Genomic DNA, 23,718 nt, shown 5'->3' with positions numbered 1-23,718 from the left:
GGTTCATGGTTCATGGCTTATGGTTCATGGCTTATGGTTCATGGCTTATGGCTTCTTCGTAATTGATTGCTACACAACTTATCCGGAACTCCGTCACTTTTCTAGTAGCTTCCTCAGCGTGTCCACGCCTCGCTAGATGGTCAAACAAGTAGGAAAATGCATACATGCTCATGCGAGAAATCCGTCCTCCTCGCACATCTACAACCAGTATGCAAGTCGGATATCTCATACGTCGCTTATGCAGGGAAAATCAAACAAGGAAATGTACTCATGCACTCGAGTGGAGCGTAGCGGCACGGTACAGAAGAGTGGGGCCTCGAATCGGCGCATACGAACGCCCGAGGAGTTTAGTTGACCGAGATGCACTTGATGTCGAAGATCAAGTCAGAGTTGCCGGGAATGTCAGGGGGAGCACCCTTCTTGCCGTAGGCCATCGCAGCGGGGATGGTGAGGCGACGCTCGCCGCCAGCAGTCATGCCAGCGACACCGACGTCCCAGCCCTTGATGACCTGGCCGACACCGAGCTTGAAAGAGAAAGGCTTGCCCTTCTTGTTGGCTGGGGGCCGAGTTAGTGCGGTTCAGAAGACGTGGACAGTGCACAACTTACAATCAAAGACCTTGCCGTTCTTCAGCTTTCCAATGTAGCGCATCTCGACGCGGTCGCCCTTCTTGGCGGCCTTTCCCTTACCCTCCTTCTTGTCTTCGACGGTGACGCCGCTGACATTGCGGGGTCCCTTGGCGGCGGGCTTTGCGGCTTCCTTCTTCTCGTCAACCCTGGGCGAGCCAGTGGGGCCCATCTCGAGGTTCTTGGAGAACTGTACCTTCTTCTTGTCGCTGCTGGGGGTCTCGACCTTCTCAACCTTCTCAGCCTTCTTCGCAGGCTCCTTGGCGGCAGCAACGGCCTGACCGTCGTTCTTCTTGACCTTCTTGGCAGCCTTCTGCTCGCCGTTGGTGGCAGCCTTGCTCATCAGGTCGTCGAGGCTAGCCTCCTCTTCGGCGGCGCGCTTGTTCTTGTTCTTGTTCTTCTTGGACTCGACGAGCTTGGGTGCCTCCTCCTCAGAGTCAACCTCAGTAACGCGGGGGTTCGCGAGACCGTCGAGCTCGTCCTCCTCGGACTCATCCATCTCGTCAAGGTCGAGCTCATCCTCATCGGGAGAGAGGTCGTACTCCTCATCGTACTCGTCCTCATCCTCATCGTCCTCGTCATCGTCCTCGGGGAATGCAATATAGTTACCGGTGACGAAGACGTCGTGTGTGCCGTCGACCTGGAGGTAGACCTCCTCGCCCTCACGGACGGTGATGTCGAGGGTCTGCTGGAAGTTCTACGTGCTGTCAGCGTCTTGACCTGTGACATGGAAAGAAAAGACAAAAGATCAAAAATACGTACCCTCTCCGGGTCGAGAGTGCACAGAACAAACTCCTCAACCTCGTCCTCGTCCTCGTCCTCATCGTCGAGGTCATCCTCGTCGCTGTCCTCTTCGGCAGAGATCTTGCCCTTGCCCTTGCCGTTGACGGCGTCGATCTCCATCTTGTCTTCTGCGAGCTCCTGGGCAATCTTCTTCTTGAGGGCAGCCTCCTTAGCCTTCTTGGACTTGGACTTGTCGCTGGGGCCGCCGTTAGCCTCGTCCTCGCTGTCGTCCTCACTGTCCTCATCCTCCTCGGGAAGAGCGACACCACCAGCGCGCAGCTTGGCGATGATGCTCTCGACGTCCTCGCCGTCAAAGTCCTCGTCGTCCTCGTCATCCTCGTCATCCTCGTCATCGAGGTCCATGGGAACACGGATGATCCTCAGAGTAGCGCGAGGAACCTTGTGCTCCTCGTCGATCTGGGGCTCGGCGCTGGGGTCGATAGCAGCCATGGTGATGCGGAACTGGAGAAGAGGGTCAGGAGAACAGCCAGGCGTGAAGAACCATTGCACGTACAGCAGCAGAAGGGTCGACAGCGGCAGGAATGGGGAGGCCGCCAACGGGAATGCGACGTCCGTAGACGCCTGCAGGGACTGCGGAAGGCATCTTGAAAGGTATGTGATGTTTTTTTTTTGGGTTGAGATCAGGCTTTCTTTTCGCAATTGGAAGGTATGCGAAGAGATGGGGAGAGGAGAATGCGCTGCTTGGGGGTAGCTGGTTGCGCAAGAAACGTGATGGAAGAGAAATTTCTTGAGGGCGTACCGTACCGGATAATAGAATTTGTTCGAAGCTCTTCACAGCCTTCTTCACCGCCTACGGCAAATTGTGGGTCCGCTAGCGTGTCCGCTGTGTCCGCTGCGTCCGCTGTGTCCGCTGTGTGTGCGCAATTCACCGACCGTGGCGATGATGTACCTGATTCGACACGTGCCTGCGATGCTCACGGTGCCTGCAGTGCTTTTCGTGTTGGTGTACTTGTATGTGTGGAGGGATTTGCACTCTGCTTTCCCCCCGCCCGTTGTGGTGCTATGGTTCAGTGATGCTTGAGGATATGTGGGGCAAACGTGACGACGCGCCAGCGCGAACGCGCCTCGCCTTCCCTCTGATCTCCAACCCCACGCCCGGCCAGGCCAGGACTACCAGCACCAGCACCAGCACCAGCACCAGCACCACCCACCCCCACACCGTCACACATGGACATGCACCCCGCACCATGACCCCGGCCCTGATGAAGCGCAAGGACCCGCCCGACTAGCCGACTAGCACACTGTGAAGATGGACTCGCGCCTGGAGAAGAAGTTGGACTCGGTCCGCAAGCGTATCGCCGCCCACACTTTCGATGGCGAGGACGGCGAGGAGTACGGGGGATCTGCGTTTGGTGGCTTCACCGACTATTTCCGGCGCAAGAGGATCAAGCTGCAGAACCTCGACGCCGCCACACGCGCACAGGCTGGAGACAAGCCCAGGCTCTTCCGCGGTCTTGTCGCCCACGTCAACGGCTACACGCAGCCTTCGCTGAACGACCTGCACACGCTCATTGTCCAGCACGGCGGCGGCTTCCTGCAGTATCTCGACGGCAAGACAGCTGTCACGCACATCATCGCCAGCAGCCTTACCCCGAAAAAAGTCGTCGAGTTCCGCCAGTACCGCATCGTGAAGCCGGCGTGGGTCGTGGACAGCATAGCGGCCGGCAAGCTGCTGCCATGGAACCACTACCGTGTCGTGGACGAGGGCGAGACGCAAAAAGTGCTGGCTTTCGACAAGGGCTCTGTAGTCAGCACGGCGAACAGCAAGCAGAGGGGCTACCGCGACCAGACGGACAACAGCTGGTACACAGGCCAACTGCGTGCAAGCCAGACCACACCGCCTGCTGCATTGCAGGCAACAAACCGCTCGCGTTTCGCACGGCAGAAGCTGCCCACACCGGATGACGACGCTGACGAGATCGAGGACCTGCCACCATCACACCAGCCTGAAGAATCGTCGAGTAGTCAAGTGCGCAAAGCCAAAGAACAGGGCAAAACGCTAGTCTCGCCCCCCAAGACAAGTCCAACCATCGCACCTGAGCCGTCGCCAGACGAGTTCGGCAACATCGACGACATTGCCGACGAGCTGCACGACAGTCTCTACGCGGACCCTACGCCAGCCAGGCCGCTGCCACGCAAGAAGAGGCAGTCTACCCCACCACAGGACCGCATTCATGCAGCTGAGATCGCCGCAAACCCACGCAAGACAGAGCTGACGGCCGAGGAACACAACGCCATCCTTCTGCGGGACCCCAGGATTCGCAAATCCACTGTCGTCGACCCCAACTTCCTTGAACAGTACTACCGTGAATCAAGATTGCACCATCTGTCGACGTGGAAAGCAGACCTGAAGGCTCAGCTGCAAGCCATGGCTAGCGAGAAGACCGCAACGCAGAAAGCAAAGCAGAAGCGACCCCCAGGCGCACGTCGCTACATTCTCCATGTCGACTTTGACAGCTTTTTCGCTGCCGTGAGCTTGAAGAAGAGTCCCGAGTACGAGAACAAGCCGGCTGTTGTTGCACATGGCCAAGGCAGCGGGTCTGAGATTGCAAGCTGCAACTATCCTGCCCGCAAGTACGGTGTCAAGAATGGCATGTGGATGAAGCGTGCGATGGAGCTGTGCCCGGACTTGAAGATCTTACCATACGACTTCCCTGCCTACGAAGAAGCGAGTCGAGCCTTCTATGACGCGATACTTGCCACCGGCGGTCTCGTTCAAAGCGTCAGTATTGACGAGGCTTTGATTGATGTGTCCAACATCTGCGGCGCGATCGGCGGGAGCGACGGTCGAAAGATGAACGAGGCTGCTGTGTATCGTGAGCAAGCCAAAGCCGATGAGATTGCCAAATCTTTGCGAGAACAGATCAAGCTTCGGACGGAATGTGATGTTTCTGTAGGCATCGGCGGCAACATCCTCCTCGCCAAGGTAGCCTTGAGGAAAGCGAAGCCTGCAGGTCAACATCAGATCCAGCCTCAAGAGGTACTGGATTTTCTTGGCCAGCTTCAAGTGCAAGACCTCCCAGGCGTTGCATGGTCAATCGGTGGAAAGCTTGAAGACGCCGGTGTCAAGCTCGTCAAAGATCTTCGCGACCTTACCAAGGAGAGGCTCATTCAGATCCTTGGCCCAAAGACTGGCGAGAAACTGTACGAGTATGCGCGCGGCATTGACAAGCAAGAAGTAGGCGAGCAAGTGATACGCAAGTCTGTGTCCGCAGAAGTCAACTGGGGTGTCCGCTTTGCAACACAGGAACAAGCTGAGGAGTTCATCACCAGTCTTTGCAACGAGCTGCAGAAGCGTTTGTTGAAAGAAAAGGTCAAGGGCAAGCAGTTCACCATGAAGATCATGCGCCGTGCAGCAGACGCCCCCATCGAACCGCCGAAGCACCTTGGTCATGGGAAATGCGACACGTTTAATAAGAGTCTTGTAATGGGGGTCGCGACCAATTCCAAGGAGGTTCTGACCAAGGAGGCAATCGGTATACTACGAGGATTTGGGTTTTCTCCCGGTGAGCTACGAGGTATTGGTGTCCAGGTGACAAAGCTAGAGCCTATGAAATCTGCCACCGATGGCAGTCTCGACGGCTCTCAGCGGCGCCTTCAGTTCAAGATGCCCACAAAGCCTCTGAGTGCTCGCAAGGGGCCAGCCAGCAGCATCATCGAAACGCCAGTCAGTGCTCGTAAGATACATGTCAATGTTCCACCGGAGCCCGCCAGCGTTCGCAACGAGCCAGAAACTGTGCACGAAGATGTTGTCGAGGAGCCGACCAGTATCTTCGAGGAGCTTAGAGAAGCCGCCGATGTTTACGATTCTTCGTTACCATTCACAGCGCCAGTTCCAACGCCTACCAGCATTCGGAAAGCGGCGCCTTCGCCATTCGTCGAAGCAGATCCTATTCAAGACGACCCCGAAACACCACGCAAATCCAAGACCCCTGCAGCGGCCGACGACCATGTTGCTTTTGGTGCTGCGCAGCTCAACCAATCCACCCCCTCGCGTCGCCCGCTCAACATGATGGGCACGCAGTTCATCCTGCCCACCCAGGTCGACCCAAAAGTCCTCGCCGAGCTGCCTCCAGACATCCGCTCCAAGCTACTTCGTCAACGGCAGTCCTCGCCCACACCCGCTGCACGGAGAGACGACTCGCCTGGTGCCTACGTACCCAGTAGCCCGTCCACGCCTTCGAGCAAAATGCCTTTTGCTGCGACCGCACTGCCAGCACAGTCCCAACTTGACCCCGAGATTCTCGCCGCGCTCCCCGACGATGTCAGGGCGGAGATCATGTTACACTACAGCGCAGCAGGTTTGACGCAATTCTCACCATCGCGACGACCGAGGGGTGTAGACCAGACGATTCTCCCACAGAGCCCAAGAAAGAACAGAATCATCGGCATTCCTGCGAAGAAACCGCTACAGATCAAACGAGGGAGAGGCAGGCCGCCACGAAGCGCAATGCTGGCCGCTGCAGCGCAGATGAAAGCAGTCAGCAAGGACGGCAAGACACTCACACAAGCCAACTTCATCTCGCTCAAGAACCCCGTGCGGCAGCGGAGCGAAGAAGCTGCCGCTGCAGACGCACCATCAAGGAAAGACGACGCAGACCTCGACCCGGAATTCCTACAAGCGCTACCGGAAGACGTCAGAAAAGAAGTCATCGCCGAGCACAAAGCCACCAAACTGCGCGCCTTCCGCCTCGCGCTCCAACGCCCGCGCCCTGGCACCTCCAAACCACCCACCCACCTCCCCCACCTCCCTCACCACCAGCACCATCACCAACAGACATGTGCTCGACCCAAGACGATCCAAGTACCCCGCCCACAGACAGCCTCTTTCACCCGCGAAAAACTCCACGCCGAACCAGACCTGCGCGACGCCATGCGCGACTGGGTCGGTGAGTTTCGCGCCGAGGGACCCTATCCCGAGGACGTGGCTGCGCTGTCAAAGTACCTCTCCAAAGTCGTTGGCGAAGAGCGCGATCTACGCAAGGCGGTTGGGGTGGTCAAGTGGCTTGACTTTATGGTTGGGGATGTGGATGCTGAGGCGGTTGAGGGTGAGGGTGCGGAGGGGACGGAGAGGTGGGAGGATGCTGTGGAGAGGGTTAAGGCGGGGGTTTGTCGGGCTGCGAGGGCGAGGGGGTTGGGGCGTGTGAGGTTCGAGTGAGGTTCGAGTGAGGTTCGAGTCAAGGTTTTGTGGGGATTGGGGGGCAGTCAAGGTGTGGTTTGTAGAGTGGGGTTGTAGCGATGTGATGAGTATTATTTGTTTGTATGGATGAATGTATCTATGGATTCAAATGTGCCGTTGCGCCTATTACAGCGCCGTGTCTGAAATGCAGTCCAGGGGAGTATCGGGGTATCGTATCGTGTGTCGTATCGTGTTGTATGGTCTGTCGTAATGTAGGGTATGAGTGGCATCCATCCCCCATCTCAGAAGCTTGAAGGGGTCCACGCCATGTCCAAAAATGGCCGTCTCACTGCGGGCGGAAAGTCCTATTCCGCCTCCTCTTGCGCGCCAACTCCGGGCTCCAAATCCCACTAAACAGATCCTCGCACTCGTCTTCATCCTGCGAATCAAACTCGACTTCTGCACTCGCCTGCGCTGCCTCTAAATCTCCAAGCACGCTGTCCTCACCATCGACTCTTCCGTCCTGACATGCCTCCTCCCACGCACTCGCATTCTTGACCACGCGCTGCGTCTCGAGAATGAACTTGCCGATCTTGTACCGCTGCGTCTCCTCCTCGGCATGGACGTACTTCCAGCCCAGGATGCTGCCGCAGCAGCGACAGCTAATGTCGGATACAGTGTGTGCGCCCGTCACCAGCTGGCGCGCAACAGGTTTATGCGTGAATGTGTTGGGCAGGTCGCGCGGGTGCCATGGCACGTCTCCACTGCTGCTCGCTGACGGGGGGTGCTGTAGTGAGGAGGGCGGCGGTGGGGCGACGAGGTAGGCGCGCCCGTGGCGGCCGGTGAAGCCTTTGCTGACTATAGATGCGGTGGGGATCAGGTCGGCGAGGCACTTTGTGCAGCGCAGGTTTGTGGTTGGGGTCGTGGTCAGGAAAGACGATAGGGCTGGGGGTGAGGAGGAAGGGCATGTTGGAGGGGAGGTGGAGATGGTGGATGTTGATTGCGCAGAGCTGCGGCGGCGACGGAAGGGGATGCGCGGGAGGAGGTAGAGCGGGAAGGGGGCTGTGGGAGAGTTGGGCGCCATGGTGTAGGCTGTGGGTGGTGGTTTGCTGGTCAGGTTATCGTAGGCGATCTTGAGTGGTGTTCATCAGCCGTTGCAAGTCGTCGAGTCGTCGAGTCCAAAATAGGTGCTCAGGGACCGTGTAACCAAAAGTCGCGGCAAGGGTATCAGGTGTCGGTATGCGTGATTACAAGGTGATATGCTAAGTCGTGATGTGAACTGCGGAATGCAGGTACCAGCATGTGCTTCCTCACGCTCCGTGGAGACAGAATCCCAAGCCAACGACCAAATGGTTCAGGTGAGATGATGGCGTCGTAGAAACATCAGTACGCGCTCGCGCTATGGTACCATCCAGGGACTCTCGACTGGTACCCCGCACTGTAACGTTCGTGAACAAACCACAAGTGCGACACAGACAGCTCGCCTGGAGGACTGCGCAAGGTTTGTCGAGCGCACAGCTCAGATCCAGAAGGCCCAGCCTCGTTGATGTCGGACAGACGCGTGAGGTGAGCGGAGAGAAGAGACGTGTGACGTGCTTGATAAGATAAGGAGCGCCACAAGCGAAGGAGCCGGGAATAGTGGGGGTTGACAGCTGCACCTGTCTTCACCACGACCAAATGCAAAGGCAAGCAATGTGGGAGCTGTACTGAAGAACCGAGGTCGTGAGTTGATGCTTCGGTCTGAGACCTTATCAGCGAGCATCCCTCCTTTCACCGCCAAGTCACAAGTGAGCAGCTGGATCATGCGACATCCATCACGAGATCACGAGGTGTGCTGCCAGATGCCGGCACTGTCCGGCTGTCATCCCCGTGGTGAAGCTCATTCGCTGTAAAGCCTCACGCTGGTAGATCTGCACTCGATCACAAAGCTTGTCGGAAGCTTACAATCGCTGTTCGGTTCGGTCGTCGAATGCTGATGGTGAAGGCAGCATCGACAACTACATGTGGTGACTGCTACGTCGAGCAACGAGCTTGCTTCCGCACTGCCATCTCCTACCCACTTGGCCACATCTCGCTCTTTCCAGAGTCAACTGCATCCAGCCATGTCATTTCTCTCGCGCCGTCCGCTGCTTTCTCCAACATGCTCCACGCAATCTCCAGCACCGGCCAACATTGGCCGTATTGTTAACCCGTTACTAACCCAGCAGCTTTCCACATTCAGTTAGGCAGCCTGTACATCGCCAGGATGATGTCCATGGTTACCACGCGGAAGAGAAAGGATGTCGACGTTGCGAAGTCGAGTTCCGACGAGAAAAGCAAAGTCCGCCTTGTCGAACACTCCTACGACGGTTTGCTCGATGGCACGGGTAAGCCGCAGCGGGGTGTGCGTACTCTGAACAACATCCGCCGAGGGGGCGTGAAGATCATGTCCATGTTCCGCAGTACAAAAGGTGCCTACCCCCAAGACCAAGCTTGCACGTCGTCTCACTGGTCACTAGGTTCTGTGCTCGATGCCAACGCCGCGGTCGTGGCCTGCAAGACCTCCTCGGACACAACAGACGATACGCAACGTCCAGATGCTCCTCGATCCCAAGACCTACACACCGTTCGAAGTCCTAGCATGCATAGCATCCTCAATACTGCCCCTAAGCTTACCTTGCGTCTCTCTGAATCCTCACTTACTCAGCTCACCAACCCGGCCGTCTTCGATGGCGAATCTGAGCCTACCACAGGTTCAAGATCGTTCGAGCATGCAGTAATTCACACGAGCCGTTCTACGCCCGGCCTCTCCAAACAGCTGGCGCTAAAGCTCTCAAATGCACTCGCGCCCAACTCCACGGTCATCTATCGACCCAAGCCCAGTTCCAGACCCACCATCCTGACAAAGGAACATCGAGCTGACCTTCCAAACATCAAAACACCGCCACCAGATCGCATGGATGACGTATCCCCACTTCCATCACAGTTCTCGAGTGGCCCCGAGAGCAGTAATGGACCGTTGAGCCAGTCTACCGCACCTACTTCCATTGTATCTTCTGGAGGTCCTGTGTCGGCGGAAATTACGCACCGAGCAGGGAATGAGTCCACGCACGCACCTCTTCTGAGTTCGCACGTGGAACAGCAAGTCACAGATCACTGCGCATTACATTGGCTGGAATTTCCTCGTCAGGATGCTCCACGTCTGATCAAGCCATCTGTCGCTACGGTCGAAAAGGCTGCTGCAGCCAAAATCTACTTCGAGGCCCACTTCAACCAGCTACTGGCAACACAAGTCTCACCTCGATCTATGCGCCGCCGCCAACTCGAACGTAAGATTTTTGCTATGGCATTGCCAATTGAGCAACGGCAGTACAAGAGACAGAGATGGTACCTGGCTGAGAGCCAGCATCTTCGCCAAACACGCGTTATGAAGTCCAAAACCATCGCGAGGCAGAACATAAAGGGCGTTCACATCTCAAACTACGACATTGTCAGAGTCCTGGGCAAGGGGAGCTTTGGAGTTGTCCGACTGGTCCGCGAGAAGAGTGACAACACCGGCAGTTCCAGCGGCAGCAGCCCGGAGGCCGCGGGCCGCAACAGCGTCCCTGCTTCTCAGCTTGCTCCAAGACCTCTACCAGTGCGCAAAACTAAACAGGTCTATGCTATGAAAGTGATCAGAAAGTCGGACATGCTTCGAAATAGCCAAGAAGGGCATTTGCGAGCAGAAAGAGACTTCCTGGTTGCGTCCGAGAATTCACGTTGGGTGGTTCCTCTCGTGGCCTCGTTCCAGGACAACAATAACCTTTACCTCGTCATGGAGTACATGATGGGTGGCGACTTTCTTGGTCTGCTTCTGCGAGAAGACATACTCGACGAAAACGTGGCGAAGTAGTACATCGCCGAGATGGTGCTGTGCATCGAAGAGGCACACAAGATGAACTGGATCCACCGCGATATCAAGCCAGATAACTTCCTCATCACCTCTTCTGGCCATCTCAAAATTTCCGACTTCGGTCTTGCGTTTGATGGCCACTGGACGCACAACCAGACTTACTACAATGAGCACCGCTACGGCCTCCTTCAAGATCTTGACTTGGAAGTACAAGGAGACGAGCAGGACGTTGAGGAAGAGAAGGAGCGGCACGCCGCGCGCAGCACTACCGATGCCATCAACGGAAACATCACCGCTCGTCAACAACATGGGATGAAGCAAGATGTAACAAATGGACCCATCCTCGACTGGCTGAACCGAACACAAAGGCGACAATTTGCCAAGAGTGTCGTCGGAACAAGCCAGTACATGGCACCAGAGGTGATTAGAGGCGAGAACTACGATGGCCGATGTGACTGGTGGAGCGTCGGTATCATCTTATACGAGGTATGTTACTTGACCGCTCACTGCGACAACGCTAAGTTTTGTAGTGCCTCTATGGCTGCACACCTTTCTTTCAGGAAAATCGCCAGTTAACGAAAGCGCGTATTATCGTGAGTCGGTATACTGTTCACGTCAATTTTGAGGCTGATGTTTGCCAGGCCCATAAACGTTACCTGAAGTTCCCCAACGAACAACGCTTTGCACGACCGACCATCGACCGTGTTCCCTTGATGCCCGTATCTCGGAACGCCATCGAGCTGATTATGAGGTTGCTTGACGAAAGGCAAGATCGACTTTCAACCAAGCGCTACCGTGAGAATGATTGGGTGCTTCGCGACAAAGCCGTCGGAGCCAGACGCTATCGTAACCTTAATGCCACTGGACATATTGTTTTTACGAATGATGCCGAAGATATCAAGGCGCACCCGTTCTTTCGGAACATACAGTGGTCGACGCTGCACTTGACGCGACCGCCATTTGTGCCAAGAGTACGCGGCGGACAGCCGATCACCAAGTATTTCGACGACGAAGCTGAGATCATGAGCGCATCGGATCACCTCGACAGCTCAAGCTATGAATCCGTTCAAATAGACGGCGCCACACTGGTTGACGGTGTCGAACCACTTGGTGAAGGAGAGCCAACGCCAACGGCTTATTCAGCCGCCCAACAGGAGAGCCGCTCCCTACTCGCGTACGAACAAATCTGCCAAGGCTTTCAAAAACTCAGACGTCGCAAGAAGGAGAAGAAAAGGCCGCGTGACAAGCTGCTGCGCGATCCTGAGATGGGCAGGGTCGTGCTTGAGATCCGCAAGAAAGGTGCTTTCATCGGCTACACGTACCGCAGGCCACGATTTTCGCTGCCCGAGTTGGACACTGGCTTGTCTTCTGATGTACCGTACTTTGCGAGGACCGGTGTGGTTGCTGTGAGTGTTTGAGTTGATGTGGTAACGTTTCTTGTGGCAAGCAGGATCAAACGCACTTCATTCTTATTCTATTTGCTATTTTGTGAGGCTTTCGTCAGCACCACTGTCACGTGACATTGGTCTTTCAGCTCCACTTTTGATCTGTTCTTGCTTTTACTGGCTCGGCAAGCCACGCCCAGTGCTCTCTTCTTGCCTAGTTTACTGACCTCCATGGCAGTTACAATTACGGAATATTACACTACGTCTTCGCGTGCTACAACGCGGCTGTTGGACCCCTTTAGCCAGGTCACTGCTGCATTTCCCGCGTGTGTGATCAGGTTGTCACTTGCGAGCGGGACGCTACGCATCCTCTCTGATGCTCTCAAACTAATCTCAGCCCAGCAGCCTAGACGAGCGACTGACGGTGAGTCTGCTCAACTCCCCATACCAGACCATTCATTGGACAGCTGACAAGATCGAAGTCCCCTGCAAAAAAAAACTGCTTTCAATACGAGGAGTTCCACGCCCGAGATGTTGTGGTTTTCTACATTCAGTATAATAACGTGATTGCTGTTTTCGTTAGTGGTGGGTTCGGATTACAGACAGTGAGGGGAGTGGTATTAGTTGTGGGTAGGTGGTGTGGTGCGGCGTCACGCGGACGCTTCGTACAATGTCAATGGTATGGCGGATGTGGTGGGTGAGATACCAGCGACTGTGCTGGCGTGCGTCGGTCGTGTCTTTACGCTCTCAGGTGTCTTGTCTGGGGACGGTGAAGCGACGGGCGATGGTTTTGGTATAAGAGTGTGCAAGGGTCGGGTGGGCGGGCTTTCAGTGTTTCGTTGCTGGGGCTGGGGTGAGCTTGGGCGGGTATGGGGGTACGGCTGGGAGTGACTACCGGGGTGCGGGTTCCTGGCTTGATTTTCTTTTCTATAGGTGTCACTGGCTGTGGTGTGGAGATTAAGCGTTGATCGCGTGTCTATAGAGAGGGACATGCGGTGATCGGACGCTGCGGCATGGTCTTCTTGACATTTGGACTTCACATTTGGTTGTTGTTGTGCTTGCTGAGTGAGTGCCGGAGCCGAATCATGTGGGACAAGGTTGTACCCGAGTTTGACAGAGTCGAGTATCGGGTATATCGGATTCAGAAGGTTCTGTGGAGGCACAGCGTGTCCAACCGTACGTAGTACGGCCCGTAACGGTTACGGGTTACGGCCGTAAATATAGTAAGTAATGGTAATTATATAAGCTGTAGCTGTATACGTACTGTAGCTATACATAAAGCTATAACACAGTTATAGTACAGCTAACCTTAGTGTTAACAATGGGGGGATAGGGGGGGGGGCGCACGGGCTACTATCGTTAAAACTTAACACCACGCCTAACGCGAGGCCTTAACAGTATTACCACCTCCTCCCCTACTACGCCACAACGCGATTATTGCGTTTTTTTTTAATATTAACACGCATAAAGGCAGATAAAGCCTATAGAACACGTTTCTAAGTATAGAGGCGTTACAGGATAGGCCTCCTTTACAGTTATTAACTACGCTAGACTAAAAATAGCAACTGTATACCTGTAGCTACGTCTCTACGCTGTAAAGTAGGCCTGCGCCGTAATTTTAGGACGTAACGGCCAACGATAATTGCCGTTACTTACGGCAATCGACCTTTGCCGTAGCCGTTTACTTACGGTTGGACACGCTGTGGAGGCATGTCGTGATAACTTAGGGGGGAGTAGGGAACAGTGTCTGCGGAAGCTGTCTCAGGATGGCATTGTCGGGAGGATGGAGTGATCGCTGATGAGCTCGGGGAAGCTTGCTAGACCTTGGGTAAATGGATGATCAGCGGGTGGGTAGTAGAGCTCCAGTAGCGTGTCAGCTGTGCGAGTTTCCTTTTTTCCATATAGAGAGAACAAGTAATCTTCTTGTTTCGACCTGGGTTATAGCACATGTTCGCGCCTCAAGGTCACTGTGAGACCTTGACATTTGTGCTATGTGTACCGTAGGACAACCCTCTTCTGGTGGACATCCTCACGGTCTTATGGAGCGATCTACACGTGACCTAGGAATAGTCGTGAGCGCTCAGCTCACCTAGCTCGAGGACAGAAAGTGAGGAGGAAAAGAATCATGCCTGATATTGTCCACGCATAGTTCAAGCGATGTTAAGACAGTGTTACTTAGTGGGTGTTAATTAATGGAGTCAATGCGATTAAAAAAAGATAGTGATGCTTCTGGGCAAGGGGTAGACAGCTACCATGATCGCGAGTACCGGGCTGCAGTGTATTGATACGAGCGAACATGCTGTATTGGCACGACTTTGTGTCTGGATGAAGGCCGATTGAATAAGAATTCGCAGGTGTGAGCATTAGGGGGTGTGTTACGAAGCTTCCAAACTCACGTCGACCTTTCTCACATCTAATCCTGTAGTCTTTTAGAAGTTCGTTTCACCAGGGATCTCATCTTGCTTACTGTTTGCTCCGCTTTTCACCCAGGAGCTCCTTCATCTCGCTTCTGAGTTTTCACAAATTTCCCAACCCTACTACTCGCTTTTCCTCCTATCCAGTCACTTGAACCGACCCAATCGGTACGTTCTTCACCTATACTGCCATAAAGTATACAGTTTCCTCCCGACCCCAGAGCATTCGCGCCACCTGGCAATAGCCCCGAGAATATGCCTCTTTCTGCAACGTCAGCTGTGTCAGCCGCACCGTTCCACTTCATGGATCTCCCGCCAGAGCTGCGCCTTGAAGTCTACATGGAACTCCTCGTCGTCGGGAAAATCCTTCTACACACCGGACGAGTACTCAGTCACGAGGGTCTCTCGATTTACCGGCTACGAGCATTGCAGCAAGCCTTCACTTGCCATCCTCCGGGTCTCTAAAATCTTGCACGAGGAAGCTGAAGACGTGTATCTGGCTAAAAATCTATTCGTACTTCCGTTCCTATTTCACGACCTCTCACCATTCTTTGACTGCGGTCCAAGGTACTTGTTTCCTGCTGGAGCTGTTGCCAAAATCAGACACGCCAGCATCAAGATCAGTAGCCGGACTCGAAATAAGCCATACACGATGGATCGAGGGGTTTGGGACATTGTGGAGGAGAGCCATTCGCAATCTTTCGATCAAAGTGGTGCTCAATGAAAATTGGAACTAGCGCATGAGCACGCCCGGGCCAGGTATGAAACGGCCTACGCTCAAATGGCATTTCATCGTCAGAGTATGTGTGCCCTCCAGACGCTGGAGCTAGATTTCACCAACGCCTTTTGTCCAGTTGGGTGCTGTCGTATGCCAGGCATGTATTGAAACTGGCACTTTATGCTGTCTTCGACCAAAAAACATTCGGGTGGTTGGTCTACGCAACGAAAGTGAGAAGAGGCAGTTCGAATCGTAGTGATTGACCTAACTGGTGGTCATTTGATTCCATGTCCTGTGGTAGATACCTACAGACGCCAATATGCCGTGCCCTATACAATTTCTATAAGTCAGCCATGACGTCGTCCATATCCTGCCCTCCAAACTCATCCTCCTTCAGCCCCCCCGCAAACTCATCGCCTTCATCCATATGCTCCACTGCTGCACGGCCCTCGAGTGCACGCAAAGCAGTGTAGTCCGTACCGCTGATGCCAAGCTCGCCTTTCTTCTTCTGATGCGCTTCGAGCTCTTCGATGCCCCAGCTCGAATACCCTTCAGCCTCTTTCCGCGACCACGGCACACTCATATCGCGGAGGAACTGCTTCGCTGTGCCTACAGCCTGGTCGACACTCAGCTTTGTGTTCTTCTGGTCGAGACCTTGCTGGATCCACTTGGGCAACTGCGTGATCTTCTTGTTGAACCGCTTGTCCGCCAGCACCATGATACCATAGTCGTCTTTACCGCGGATGACGCGACCTAGACATTGCGCGGCGTGGCGCATGGCATCGAATGAGAGAAAATCTTGCTCCTTGATGCGGTAGGTTTCACGCAGGAACTCCAAGCGCGCTTTGAGGATACGCGATTCGGTATATTGGAAGGGCACGCCCATGCACAGCACCGTTCTCCCGTAATGGTGGTCGAAATCAATGCCCTCGGAGACTTTGCCACGTGCAACGCAAAGCAGAACGGCACCGCGGCCGTTGTTGCATGCGGTGCGGAACGTTTCGAGGGCGAGTGCTGTTTCTTGCGCATCGGGTGTTTCGACGAGGATAAGCTTGTATTTCCAGACTGTGTCGAGAATCTCCATGCCCTGCCAAGCGGAGATGATGTGCTCCATGTAGAGGTAAGACGGGAAAAAGACTACGACGCCGTCTGGGGTAAGTTTGCAAAACTCGATGAGCAGGTTGCCAAAGTTGCGCTGCACCTGTATATCTCCACGATGCTCGAATCCAGATGTGATCTGGTTCTGATCCGAACCGCGGTCAACGATCATAGGCAGGAAGGACTTGCGGGTAAGTGTCATAGTGAAGGATTCCTGCACGACAGTGTTGAAGTTGAGCATCCGTGGGTACATATCTAGGGGTGACATGGTTCCTGAGGTCACAATGACCGAGTAGAAGCGCTCGAACACAGGTTTGATGGCGATCGCGGCGTCGAGACAGGTCAAATGTAAGACAGGGTTGGGCACTTGAGCGGTGGCGGATTCGAAAGGTTCAATAATGAGGAGGAAACCAGTCCCGTAGGTCGCGATGAGAGTAGCAAATGTTGCAACGTCTTGAAGCGGTTGGTAGTCTTCGATGTTTGTAAGTTCGAGTGTGCGTACGAGCGAAGTCAAACGCTCGGCGCAGAAGCGCAGGGGTTTGCGTTCGATGAAGGAGGCGTTCTTGAGTGACTCGAGGAATGAGGGTGGAGTCTCAGAGATGACCTGTACAACACGCATTCGAATCTTGAGGTACTCGATAAAGCGTTTCAGGAAGGCGACAAAATGCTCTGCACGTCGGATGTTTCCTGGAACTGCTTCGGTAAGGAGATCGTCGGGCAAAGCTGGGTTTGCCATGAATGCATCTTCTGTACGTGCTTCTTCTGCGGTGCGCAAACCTTCTACCAGTTTTGCGTACTCGCTTTGCAGCTTCTCAGCATCAGTAGTCTTCATCTCTGTGATTTTTCGATCCAGGTTATTGACTCCCTTGGTAGCTTTCCGCAGCACGTCCTCGGTCAGATCAATGCTCAGCGACTCGATGCATACGTTGTCGATGTTGTGGGCCTCGTCAAAAACAACGATGCAGTCTTTCGACAGCTCTTTCGACACTCGGTCTGCAATCTTCGGGTCGAGCAGGTAGTGGTAAGAGTATATGATGACGTTGCAGTAAGGCATCATGCGGCGGGCGGTAAAGTACGGACACTGCTTCTGCTGCTCGCCGTACTTGAGCAGGCCATCGAAGGTGAAGACGCCAGGTGGTATCAGGTTGTGTGGCTCCAGAAGGTCTAGGTTTTCGTGGTACACACAAAGTTCGACGTCCTCGCCACGCTCTTTCTTCTCTTTGACGAAACCAGCCGTCAAGCTGCGACACCGGGCGTCCACGACTCCACCACTCTTCTCGCGCTTGACGCTCGGATGCAGACAGAGGTTCTTTCGACTTGTAAGTCCCAGCCCTCGAAATTCCTCTTCGTAACCGAGCTCTTGTGTGCGGTACTTCATCAGCGCTTTCAGCTCAGCCAGCGCCTTCTCGATCTCGGACATGGTTCGAGAGCAGTAGATCAGCTTTCGCTTCTCCGGGTAGAACTGCTGGTAGGCAATGATGAGAGACAGCAAAGACACAGTTTTACCCGTGCCTGAAGGCATCTCCAGAACGCAGTGCCCGCCCTGGTCCAGGGTGCGTTTGAGATCGCACATGTAGGCATATTGCTCGGGGTAGACCCGTGGGTACGGGAAGAGCACCGGCAGGTTGCTGTTGAGGTGTGAGCGTGGGCATGGAAGGACGCTCTGCAAAGAGAGGCAGGAGAAAGTTGAAGTGAGTTCAAGCAGAGGGAGATGATAGGCGAGACGGAAGAGACACGTGACGGACGAAGTAAGAGGTGATGGATGTGACCACGAGAGGCGTGCGATTGGGTGGGTGCTTTCAGAACGTGCAGCTGCATTGCCACGAAATGGTGGGAAGCACGCCCATAATTACAACAACGAACATGGCGAAGACAACTCACTCTATAAGGAACTTCATGTTGACGACCGCCCGCGCGGAAGCTGTCGTGGCGACGGAGCCTTGGAGTTGTCGAGCTCCAGACAAAGCGCGGTGCCTGCACTGTCAAAACGCGCCATCACATGTTCGGCTAGCGGCGACAGGGGGCTAGTGAAGCCGCCCCACCACCGCCCTTGGGAGCAATCGTCATGGCGTGGTGGGCAGATTCGACACAAACTTCGTCTCTGGCCGCTGCACACGAAAGCATTGCTTGCTGTGCTTCTCGGTTTCGCTCCCTTTTTTTTATTTTTGTGTTCTCGCATATAATACCACACACAGCATGAGTAAGCGGTCGGCCAAGGCGTCGGCCAGCAGTGCGCGCGCTGCGTCGACGTTCGGCAGCGCCCCCGCGTTTGGTGGGAGCTTTGGAGGCAGCGCATCGCAGCTGTCATACGTCGCAGAGCCGCCCAACCTGTCGGCGATATCAGACCCCAATGTCGTCGTCTTCTTCCGCAACCTGTCCAAGAAGGACAGCACCACCAAGGCGAAGGCGCTCGAGGACCTTCAGACACACATTGTCGCGCTGCAGGCGCCGGTAGAGGAGGGCGTGTTGGACGCATGGGTCAGTCTTGCCGGGAGAGCAGCAGTAGCAAAGGGCTGTAGTAATGAGGTAATCAGATCACCGTGTACCCGCGCACCTCGATAGACAATGCCAAGGCCGTCCGCCAGCTGTCCCACACGGTCCATGGCCTCATGGCCGTGTCTGCCGGCAAGCGCATTGCTCGCCACATGTCGAGGAGCGTCGCAGCATGGCTGTGCGGCCTCTACGACGGCGACCGCGCCGTGGTCGAAGCCACCCAGAATGCCCTGCGCCAGGTCTTCGCCACGCCCGAGAAGATCCAGAATATTCGCAAAGCCTACCAGCAGCCCATACTGGAGTACTGCCGCGATGCCGTCGACAAGGAGAGCCCCACCACACTCAGCGACGAGCGCACCGTCAGCGCAGACGATGCCCAGGCCAAGTACAGCCGCGTCATGTCCGCGTGCATAGCCTTGCTGGCCAGTCTGCTGGCCAACCTGGCGCCCGAGGAACTGTCCAAGTTCCAGGCCGACTACGACACATTACTCAGCGACAAGAAGCTCTGGGATTTTGCGTCACATGTCGATGTCTCGATACGGCGCTCGCTGCACCGACTGCTCAAGACGTGCCTGACTAAGCAGCCAGATGCCGCGAGTGCGAACTTGGAGACCATCAGCAAAGCCTACCTCTCGGTGGCCCTCAACTCCGACCAGACTGGCTCCGCGTACGACTTCCTCGAAGCTTTGATTCAGCTGACCACAGCCCACCCAACCGCGTGGACCGAGCACTACAAGAGCAAGACATCGGTCGACAGGCGATTGCGCCAGTTCTTGAAGAAGGGCTCTCAATTCGGCCCACAAGACTACTGGAACCGCTTGGTCGATCTCTTCAAGGCGCTCCCTGGCGAGGTTCTGCCCTGCCAGGCGCCCGATGCTGTAGATCTTCTGAGTGCTCTCCAGGCTGGCATCGCTGGTAAGAATGAACCGAAATACAACCAGGATGCAGCATATACTGCATATTTCGATGTCCTGGCTACGGTCAACGCACGATTGTCGGCAGGCGACAGCGAGACATTCGTTCAAAAAGTGGTCTTGCCCATGATAAGCCAATACTTGCGACCCTCGCTAGAAACTTCGCAATGGAGCTTGCCGTCAAACGCAACTGGCCTTCTTACCAAAGCCTTGGCGATCGATGGTGTTACTAGTGCGCTTTCTGGACAATGGCCACAATATGCACAACAACTTGTCAACGACATCAGGACATCTGCTCCTGAGCAGTCCAAGGACTATGAAAAGTCTCAAACCGCTGTGCTGCAGCACGGGACACGGTATGCAACACTGCAAGAGCATGCTCTCAAGGAAGGCACAGCATCGCAGTTGGCACAATCGATTAGGAGTGCAGAGTCTTCCATTATCACCGAGGCTTTGGCTGTAGTCAAGAACAGAAATGGAAAGCCGTATGGTGCTGCTGGCACGATTGCGGCACTTTTATCCCGTGGTTCAAACTTGGCGAAAGCGCCTGTCGATCAGCAATTGGGACAGTTCATCCACGATGATCTGCCTACCATCATCCTGTCACCATCATCGACGCAGCTGGTGAGCATTCTGTACTCGTTCGCGGAGTCAACTGTCTTCAAGAGCGCCTGGAGTGCGACACTCAAGGCGATCTTGAAGGAAGGCGACTCCCCAGCCAAGATGAATGCGCTCGAAGCCTTGCTTACATCTCCGAAAATTCCAGAGTCGTTCGATCTGGCCAGCTCTGATGCCGAGTTGCAGAGCTTCGTCAAGTCAAGTGTGAACGACGCTGTTGAGGGTTCGTTAGAGTGGGATTCATTCACGCGCATTTTACAATCGCAAGCGAAGATCTTGGCTCCAGAGACCACTGATGACGTACTTGCGTACCTAACACAGTCGCTTTCGATATCGCAACATGCGTTCTACTCGCTGCAAGGTCTACGCCAAATCGTAAAATCAAATCCGTCTATGTTGAGAGAATTCGCTGCCACACCGAAAGGTGGAGAACTCCTTCAAGCTTTGTTGCGCGCTTCTGAGTCGCCGAACGACGAAATTGCTCAAGGCGCAGCCACCGTCAGTGCATCTATACGGACAGTACTTGCATCCGATACAGGCACACAACACTCAATGCACGATCTCATCCACCAAGGACTACGAGAGGCAACACCATCATCAGTATCTATCGAGACTCTGGTGGATCTGGCTAAACAATCTTTCAAGTCTAGCGAAACCTGGGAGACGAATGCGAACTTGTTTCCCAGCATCGAGGATTGGGACGCAGCCCTGACTCCATTCCTAGCTTCTGTACCGAAATCTGCGCTTGCGATTACCAATTCACTTGGTGGTGCAACCTACCTGGTAGAGCCATCCTTAGCATCCGCTGACACGAGGAAGATCAGCCGCGATGCAGATGGCTACTCAGCAGCATATCGCATTGCACAGTATGTAGCAAAGCTGTCTAGAACCCCACAAGCCAGGGTGCAAAGCGCACCACTTCAGGTGCGAAATGCCTACTTGCGAAACATCGCTCTTACGGTCCAGTTGGTAGAGGACAACCTGGGCCTCGCAGGTGCTAACGGCCTCTGGACGGGCTACAACGCTGATGTGGAGAACGACGCGATGGTTTTCAAATCTGATGCTCAGGAATTCATCACACAAGAAATAACACGAGTACACGGATCGATGTCTTCGCTTTCTGAGAACAACGACAAAGACTCATTGCTGACTTGGGCAAGGGATCTCCTTGGTCGGATTGACGCGAGCAGCTCAACTCAAGTTTACTACGCCGCACGTGCCTACAGTACTCTGGTCTCTGATGCCATCATGTTGCATGGGTGGACGAACTCCTGGACTGTCCAGATCCAAGATGCTTTGAAAACCATCAGAAAGAACAAGCAAGTCATCCCTCTTCTTGCTTACTTGAATGCGTTCAGGGAACCACTTGCAGCATCAAAATCTTGCGAGCGCATGTGCAGTGAAATTGTCGCCGACCTGACTGGTCTCGACATTGACGAAAAGCCGCAGGAGAGTCTCAGCCAGCTTGTAGTTCTCAACACAGTGCTCTCTCAGGATGGTATTGCAGAGACCATTGCCAAGCAGCGTCTCATCTTCTTTGTCAAGCAAATCGTACCGTGGCTTGACAGGACACACGGGTCACTAGAAATCAGGGCAGAGGTCTGTCGTGCATTGACGGTCTTGCTCCCGCTAATGAGCGACCTGTACGGTGAGCACTGGGGTGACATTCTGAACGCACTCTCTTCAGCCTGGTCTCGCACCAATGAGCTCCAAGACGCCGAGATTGCGTCAAGTAGTCCAATTTCTTTCACTCATGCATCCTTGAAGCTCTATGCACAGCTGCGCACACTAACCCAGATTGAGGATCCCAACGACGACCTCATCGAGGTTTGGGAAGAGACGGAGCAGTCGATTGCCGCAGGTCTCATCAACTTGCTCAAACACTCACAACATTTCCCGGATGAGTTCCATCAGCCTCTAAGGATGGTGAATGATGTGCTTGCACGCCAGATCGCGAAGGTGCCACTGGAGCATCTTGACTCCGCAGACGAGCTCTACCCATTTCTATACGTAGAATCGCAGCCGGTCCAGCTGACTGCTTTCAACATTTTGCACAAGCAGATTCCTGCGGCCCAAGAGCAGATCTCGATCGATGCGGCACTCTCCAAATCCACAGCTCGCTTCCCAGAAGAGCTACTGTCGTTGATTATTGAATCACCGACAGTCGCTGCTTTGGCTGAGGTCAATTTCGAGCGCAATGTTCCGTTGTCTTTGAGGGGGTATCTGCTGAGTTGGCTGCTTGTTTTCGACCATCTCGAGCATGCTGTAAGTCTCTCTGCTTCAATAAGTCTCGTTATGAGCTAACAAGCACAGTCTTTCAAAGTCAAGAACGACTATATCGAACACATCAAAGAGGGCGAATTTCTGCCTGGATTGCTCGACTTTACCTTCGACTTCCTCGGCCACGCCCACAACAAGCCCGTCGATGTCTCTAAACTTGACATCACAAAGTATGAGCCCGATGTCGAGCTTCCAAAGCAAGACACACAGTGGCTGCTCACACATCTTTACTACCTCACACTCCTGCACATGCCGTCCCTTACGAAATCCTGGTTCAACGCGCTCACCTCCCGCTCCCGGGCCATCGCTGTTACCCTTGAACCCTGGACCGAAAAGAACATCTCACCTCCTGTCATTACCGCTGCGCTCGATAGCGTAACAACATGGTCCGGCACGGCCACTGACGACACTTTCAGTATTCGTGTAGCGCCGCGCGCACGCGAGATCACGGCGAGCTATATACTCGACGAGCAAACCATGAGCATGCGCATATCACTCCCTCTCGCCTTTCCACTGGCAAATGCGCACATCGAAGGGCTGAACCGCGTTGCTGTCAACGAGCAGAAGTGGCAGTCCTGGCTGCGTACCTCCCTGGGCGCGATTACGATTTTTAATGGCAGCCTCATTGATGCGCTGAGCACGTGGAGAAGGAACGTCGAAGGTGCACTGAAGGGCCAGACGGAGTGTGCGATCTGTTACAGTATTGTGGGGCCCGACAGAAAGGTGCCTGACAAGCGATGTGGTACATGCAGGAACGCGTTCCACGGTGCGTGTTTATTCAAGTGGTTCAAGTCAAGTGGAAGCTCGAGTTGTCCGCTGTGCCGAAACCCTTTCAACTATGGATAGATGTAGTTGGTTGATGGAAGGGTTGGAACTAAGTCTTCGCATAGATGACATTAATGGAAGAACGGTTTCTATTGTTGTGTAGGTGGCGTCTTGTAATAAATCCAGCTCTAGCACACTTACCACGCAGCAGTCGCACCCATGTGACAAAACTTCCACGACAAGTGAAGCTATCGCGACGCGCCTTTATGCGGCCCCCAGAGGCGTTTCACGAAGACGGGCAGATTAGTCTTCCCGGGTCGAAAACGGATGTTTTCGCGTTGGGGATCGGGCTTGTAAAAATGCTGTCCGTTGTTGTTGGCGAAAGTGTCGAACAACTACGTGAAATCTTGTTTGAAGACCCTACGAATTTACAACCATACCACGAAGTCATCAGCAACATTCTAACTTGGCTTGGGGCTAAAAGAGTCAGTGCTACAGTACAGAAGACCTCGATCTCACAGTCGATGCTAGCGCTAGAGAGAAGCACTCAACCAAGCGCTTTAGAGGCCCTAGGAAATTTCAGTGGGGACGTAACTTCGTTTCACGAAAGGGCA

General features: G+C 54.4%; 7 protein-coding genes across 7 annotated transcripts, besides 13 other annotated features; 4 read left to right on the top strand and 3 right to left on the bottom strand.

The window, feature by feature from the left end:
- Nucleotides 1-44: part of a tandem repeat that runs on past the window's edge.
- Nucleotides 45-347: 303 nt separating this feature from the next.
- EKO05_0001020 (Peptidylprolyl isomerase) lies at nucleotides 348-2,012 on the bottom strand (the record flags this gene model as incomplete). Its single annotated transcript, XM_038937125.1, has 4 exons — nucleotides 348-556; nucleotides 608-1,322; nucleotides 1,388-1,870; nucleotides 1,923-2,012. 4 exons carry the CDS (start codon nucleotides 2,010-2,012, stop codon nucleotides 348-350), a joined length of 1,497 nt encoding a protein of 498 aa, XP_038801786.1.
- Nucleotides 1,005-1,028: a tandem repeat.
- Nucleotides 1,117-1,215: a tandem repeat.
- Nucleotides 1,419-1,480: a tandem repeat.
- Nucleotides 1,621-1,660: a tandem repeat.
- Nucleotides 1,725-1,762: a tandem repeat.
- Nucleotides 2,013-2,245: 233 nt separating the features above from the next.
- Nucleotides 2,246-2,285: a tandem repeat.
- Nucleotides 2,286-2,541: 256 nt separating this feature from the next.
- Nucleotides 2,542-2,575: a tandem repeat.
- A 103-nt stretch (nucleotides 2,576-2,678) lies between these two features.
- Nucleotides 2,679-6,587, top strand: EKO05_0001019 (deoxycytidyl transferase; the record flags this gene model as incomplete). Its single annotated transcript, XM_038944871.1, has 1 exon — nucleotides 2,679-6,587. One exon carries the CDS (start codon nucleotides 2,679-2,681, stop codon nucleotides 6,585-6,587), a length of 3,909 nt encoding a protein of 1,302 aa, XP_038801785.1.
- Nucleotides 6,148-6,189: a tandem repeat.
- Nucleotides 6,588-6,667: 80 nt separating the features above from the next.
- Nucleotides 6,668-6,713: a tandem repeat.
- Nucleotides 6,714-6,776: 63 nt separating this feature from the next.
- Nucleotides 6,777-6,810: a tandem repeat.
- An 84-nt stretch (nucleotides 6,811-6,894) lies between these two features.
- On the bottom strand, nucleotides 6,895-7,632 carry EKO05_0001018 (uncharacterized protein; the record flags this gene model as incomplete). The annotated part of the gene is made up of 1 exon (XM_038944870.1): nucleotides 6,895-7,632. One exon carries the CDS (start codon nucleotides 7,630-7,632, stop codon nucleotides 6,895-6,897), a length of 738 nt encoding a protein of 245 aa, XP_038801784.1.
- Nucleotides 7,495-7,541: a tandem repeat.
- A 1,161-nt stretch (nucleotides 7,633-8,793) lies between the features above and the next one.
- On the top strand, nucleotides 8,794-10,419 carry EKO05_0001017 (uncharacterized protein; the record flags this gene model as incomplete). The annotated part of the gene is made up of 1 exon (XM_038944869.1): nucleotides 8,794-10,419. One exon carries the CDS (start codon nucleotides 8,794-8,796, stop codon nucleotides 10,417-10,419), a length of 1,626 nt encoding a protein of 541 aa, XP_038801783.1.
- A 12-nt stretch (nucleotides 10,420-10,431) lies between these two features.
- EKO05_0001016 (uncharacterized protein) lies at nucleotides 10,432-11,837 on the top strand (the record flags this gene model as incomplete). Its single annotated transcript, XM_038937116.2, has 3 exons — nucleotides 10,432-10,905; nucleotides 10,950-11,012; nucleotides 11,061-11,837. The coding sequence occupies 3 exons, from the start codon at nucleotides 10,432-10,434 to the stop codon at nucleotides 11,835-11,837; spliced, it is 1,314 nt and encodes a 437-aa protein (XP_038801782.2).
- A 1,207-nt stretch (nucleotides 11,838-13,044) lies between these two features.
- Nucleotides 13,045-13,110: a tandem repeat.
- A 2,166-nt stretch (nucleotides 13,111-15,276) lies between these two features.
- EKO05_0001015 (DNA helicase) lies at nucleotides 15,277-17,932 on the bottom strand (the record flags this gene model as incomplete). Its single annotated transcript, XM_038944868.2, has 2 exons — nucleotides 15,277-17,662; nucleotides 17,916-17,932. 2 exons carry the CDS (start codon nucleotides 17,930-17,932, stop codon nucleotides 15,277-15,279), a joined length of 2,403 nt encoding a protein of 800 aa, XP_038801781.2.
- Nucleotides 17,933-18,230: 298 nt separating this feature from the next.
- On the top strand, nucleotides 18,231-23,185 carry EKO05_0001014 (uncharacterized protein; the record flags this gene model as incomplete). The annotated part of the gene is made up of 3 exons (XM_038937393.1): nucleotides 18,231-18,512; nucleotides 18,569-22,324; nucleotides 22,373-23,185. The coding sequence occupies 3 exons, from the start codon at nucleotides 18,231-18,233 to the stop codon at nucleotides 23,183-23,185; spliced, it is 4,851 nt and encodes a 1,616-aa protein (XP_038801780.1).
- Nucleotides 23,186-23,718: the final 533 nt, after the last annotated feature.

The sequence above is a fragment of the Ascochyta rabiei genome, chromosome 2 (assembly GCF_004011695.2).
Source record: "Ascochyta rabiei chromosome 2, complete sequence".
Lineage (NCBI taxonomy): Eukaryota > Fungi > Ascomycota > Dothideomycetes > Pleosporales > Didymellaceae > Ascochyta > Ascochyta rabiei.
Note: the sequence above shows the minus strand (reverse complement) of the source record. Positions and strands in the feature narration are given on the sequence as shown.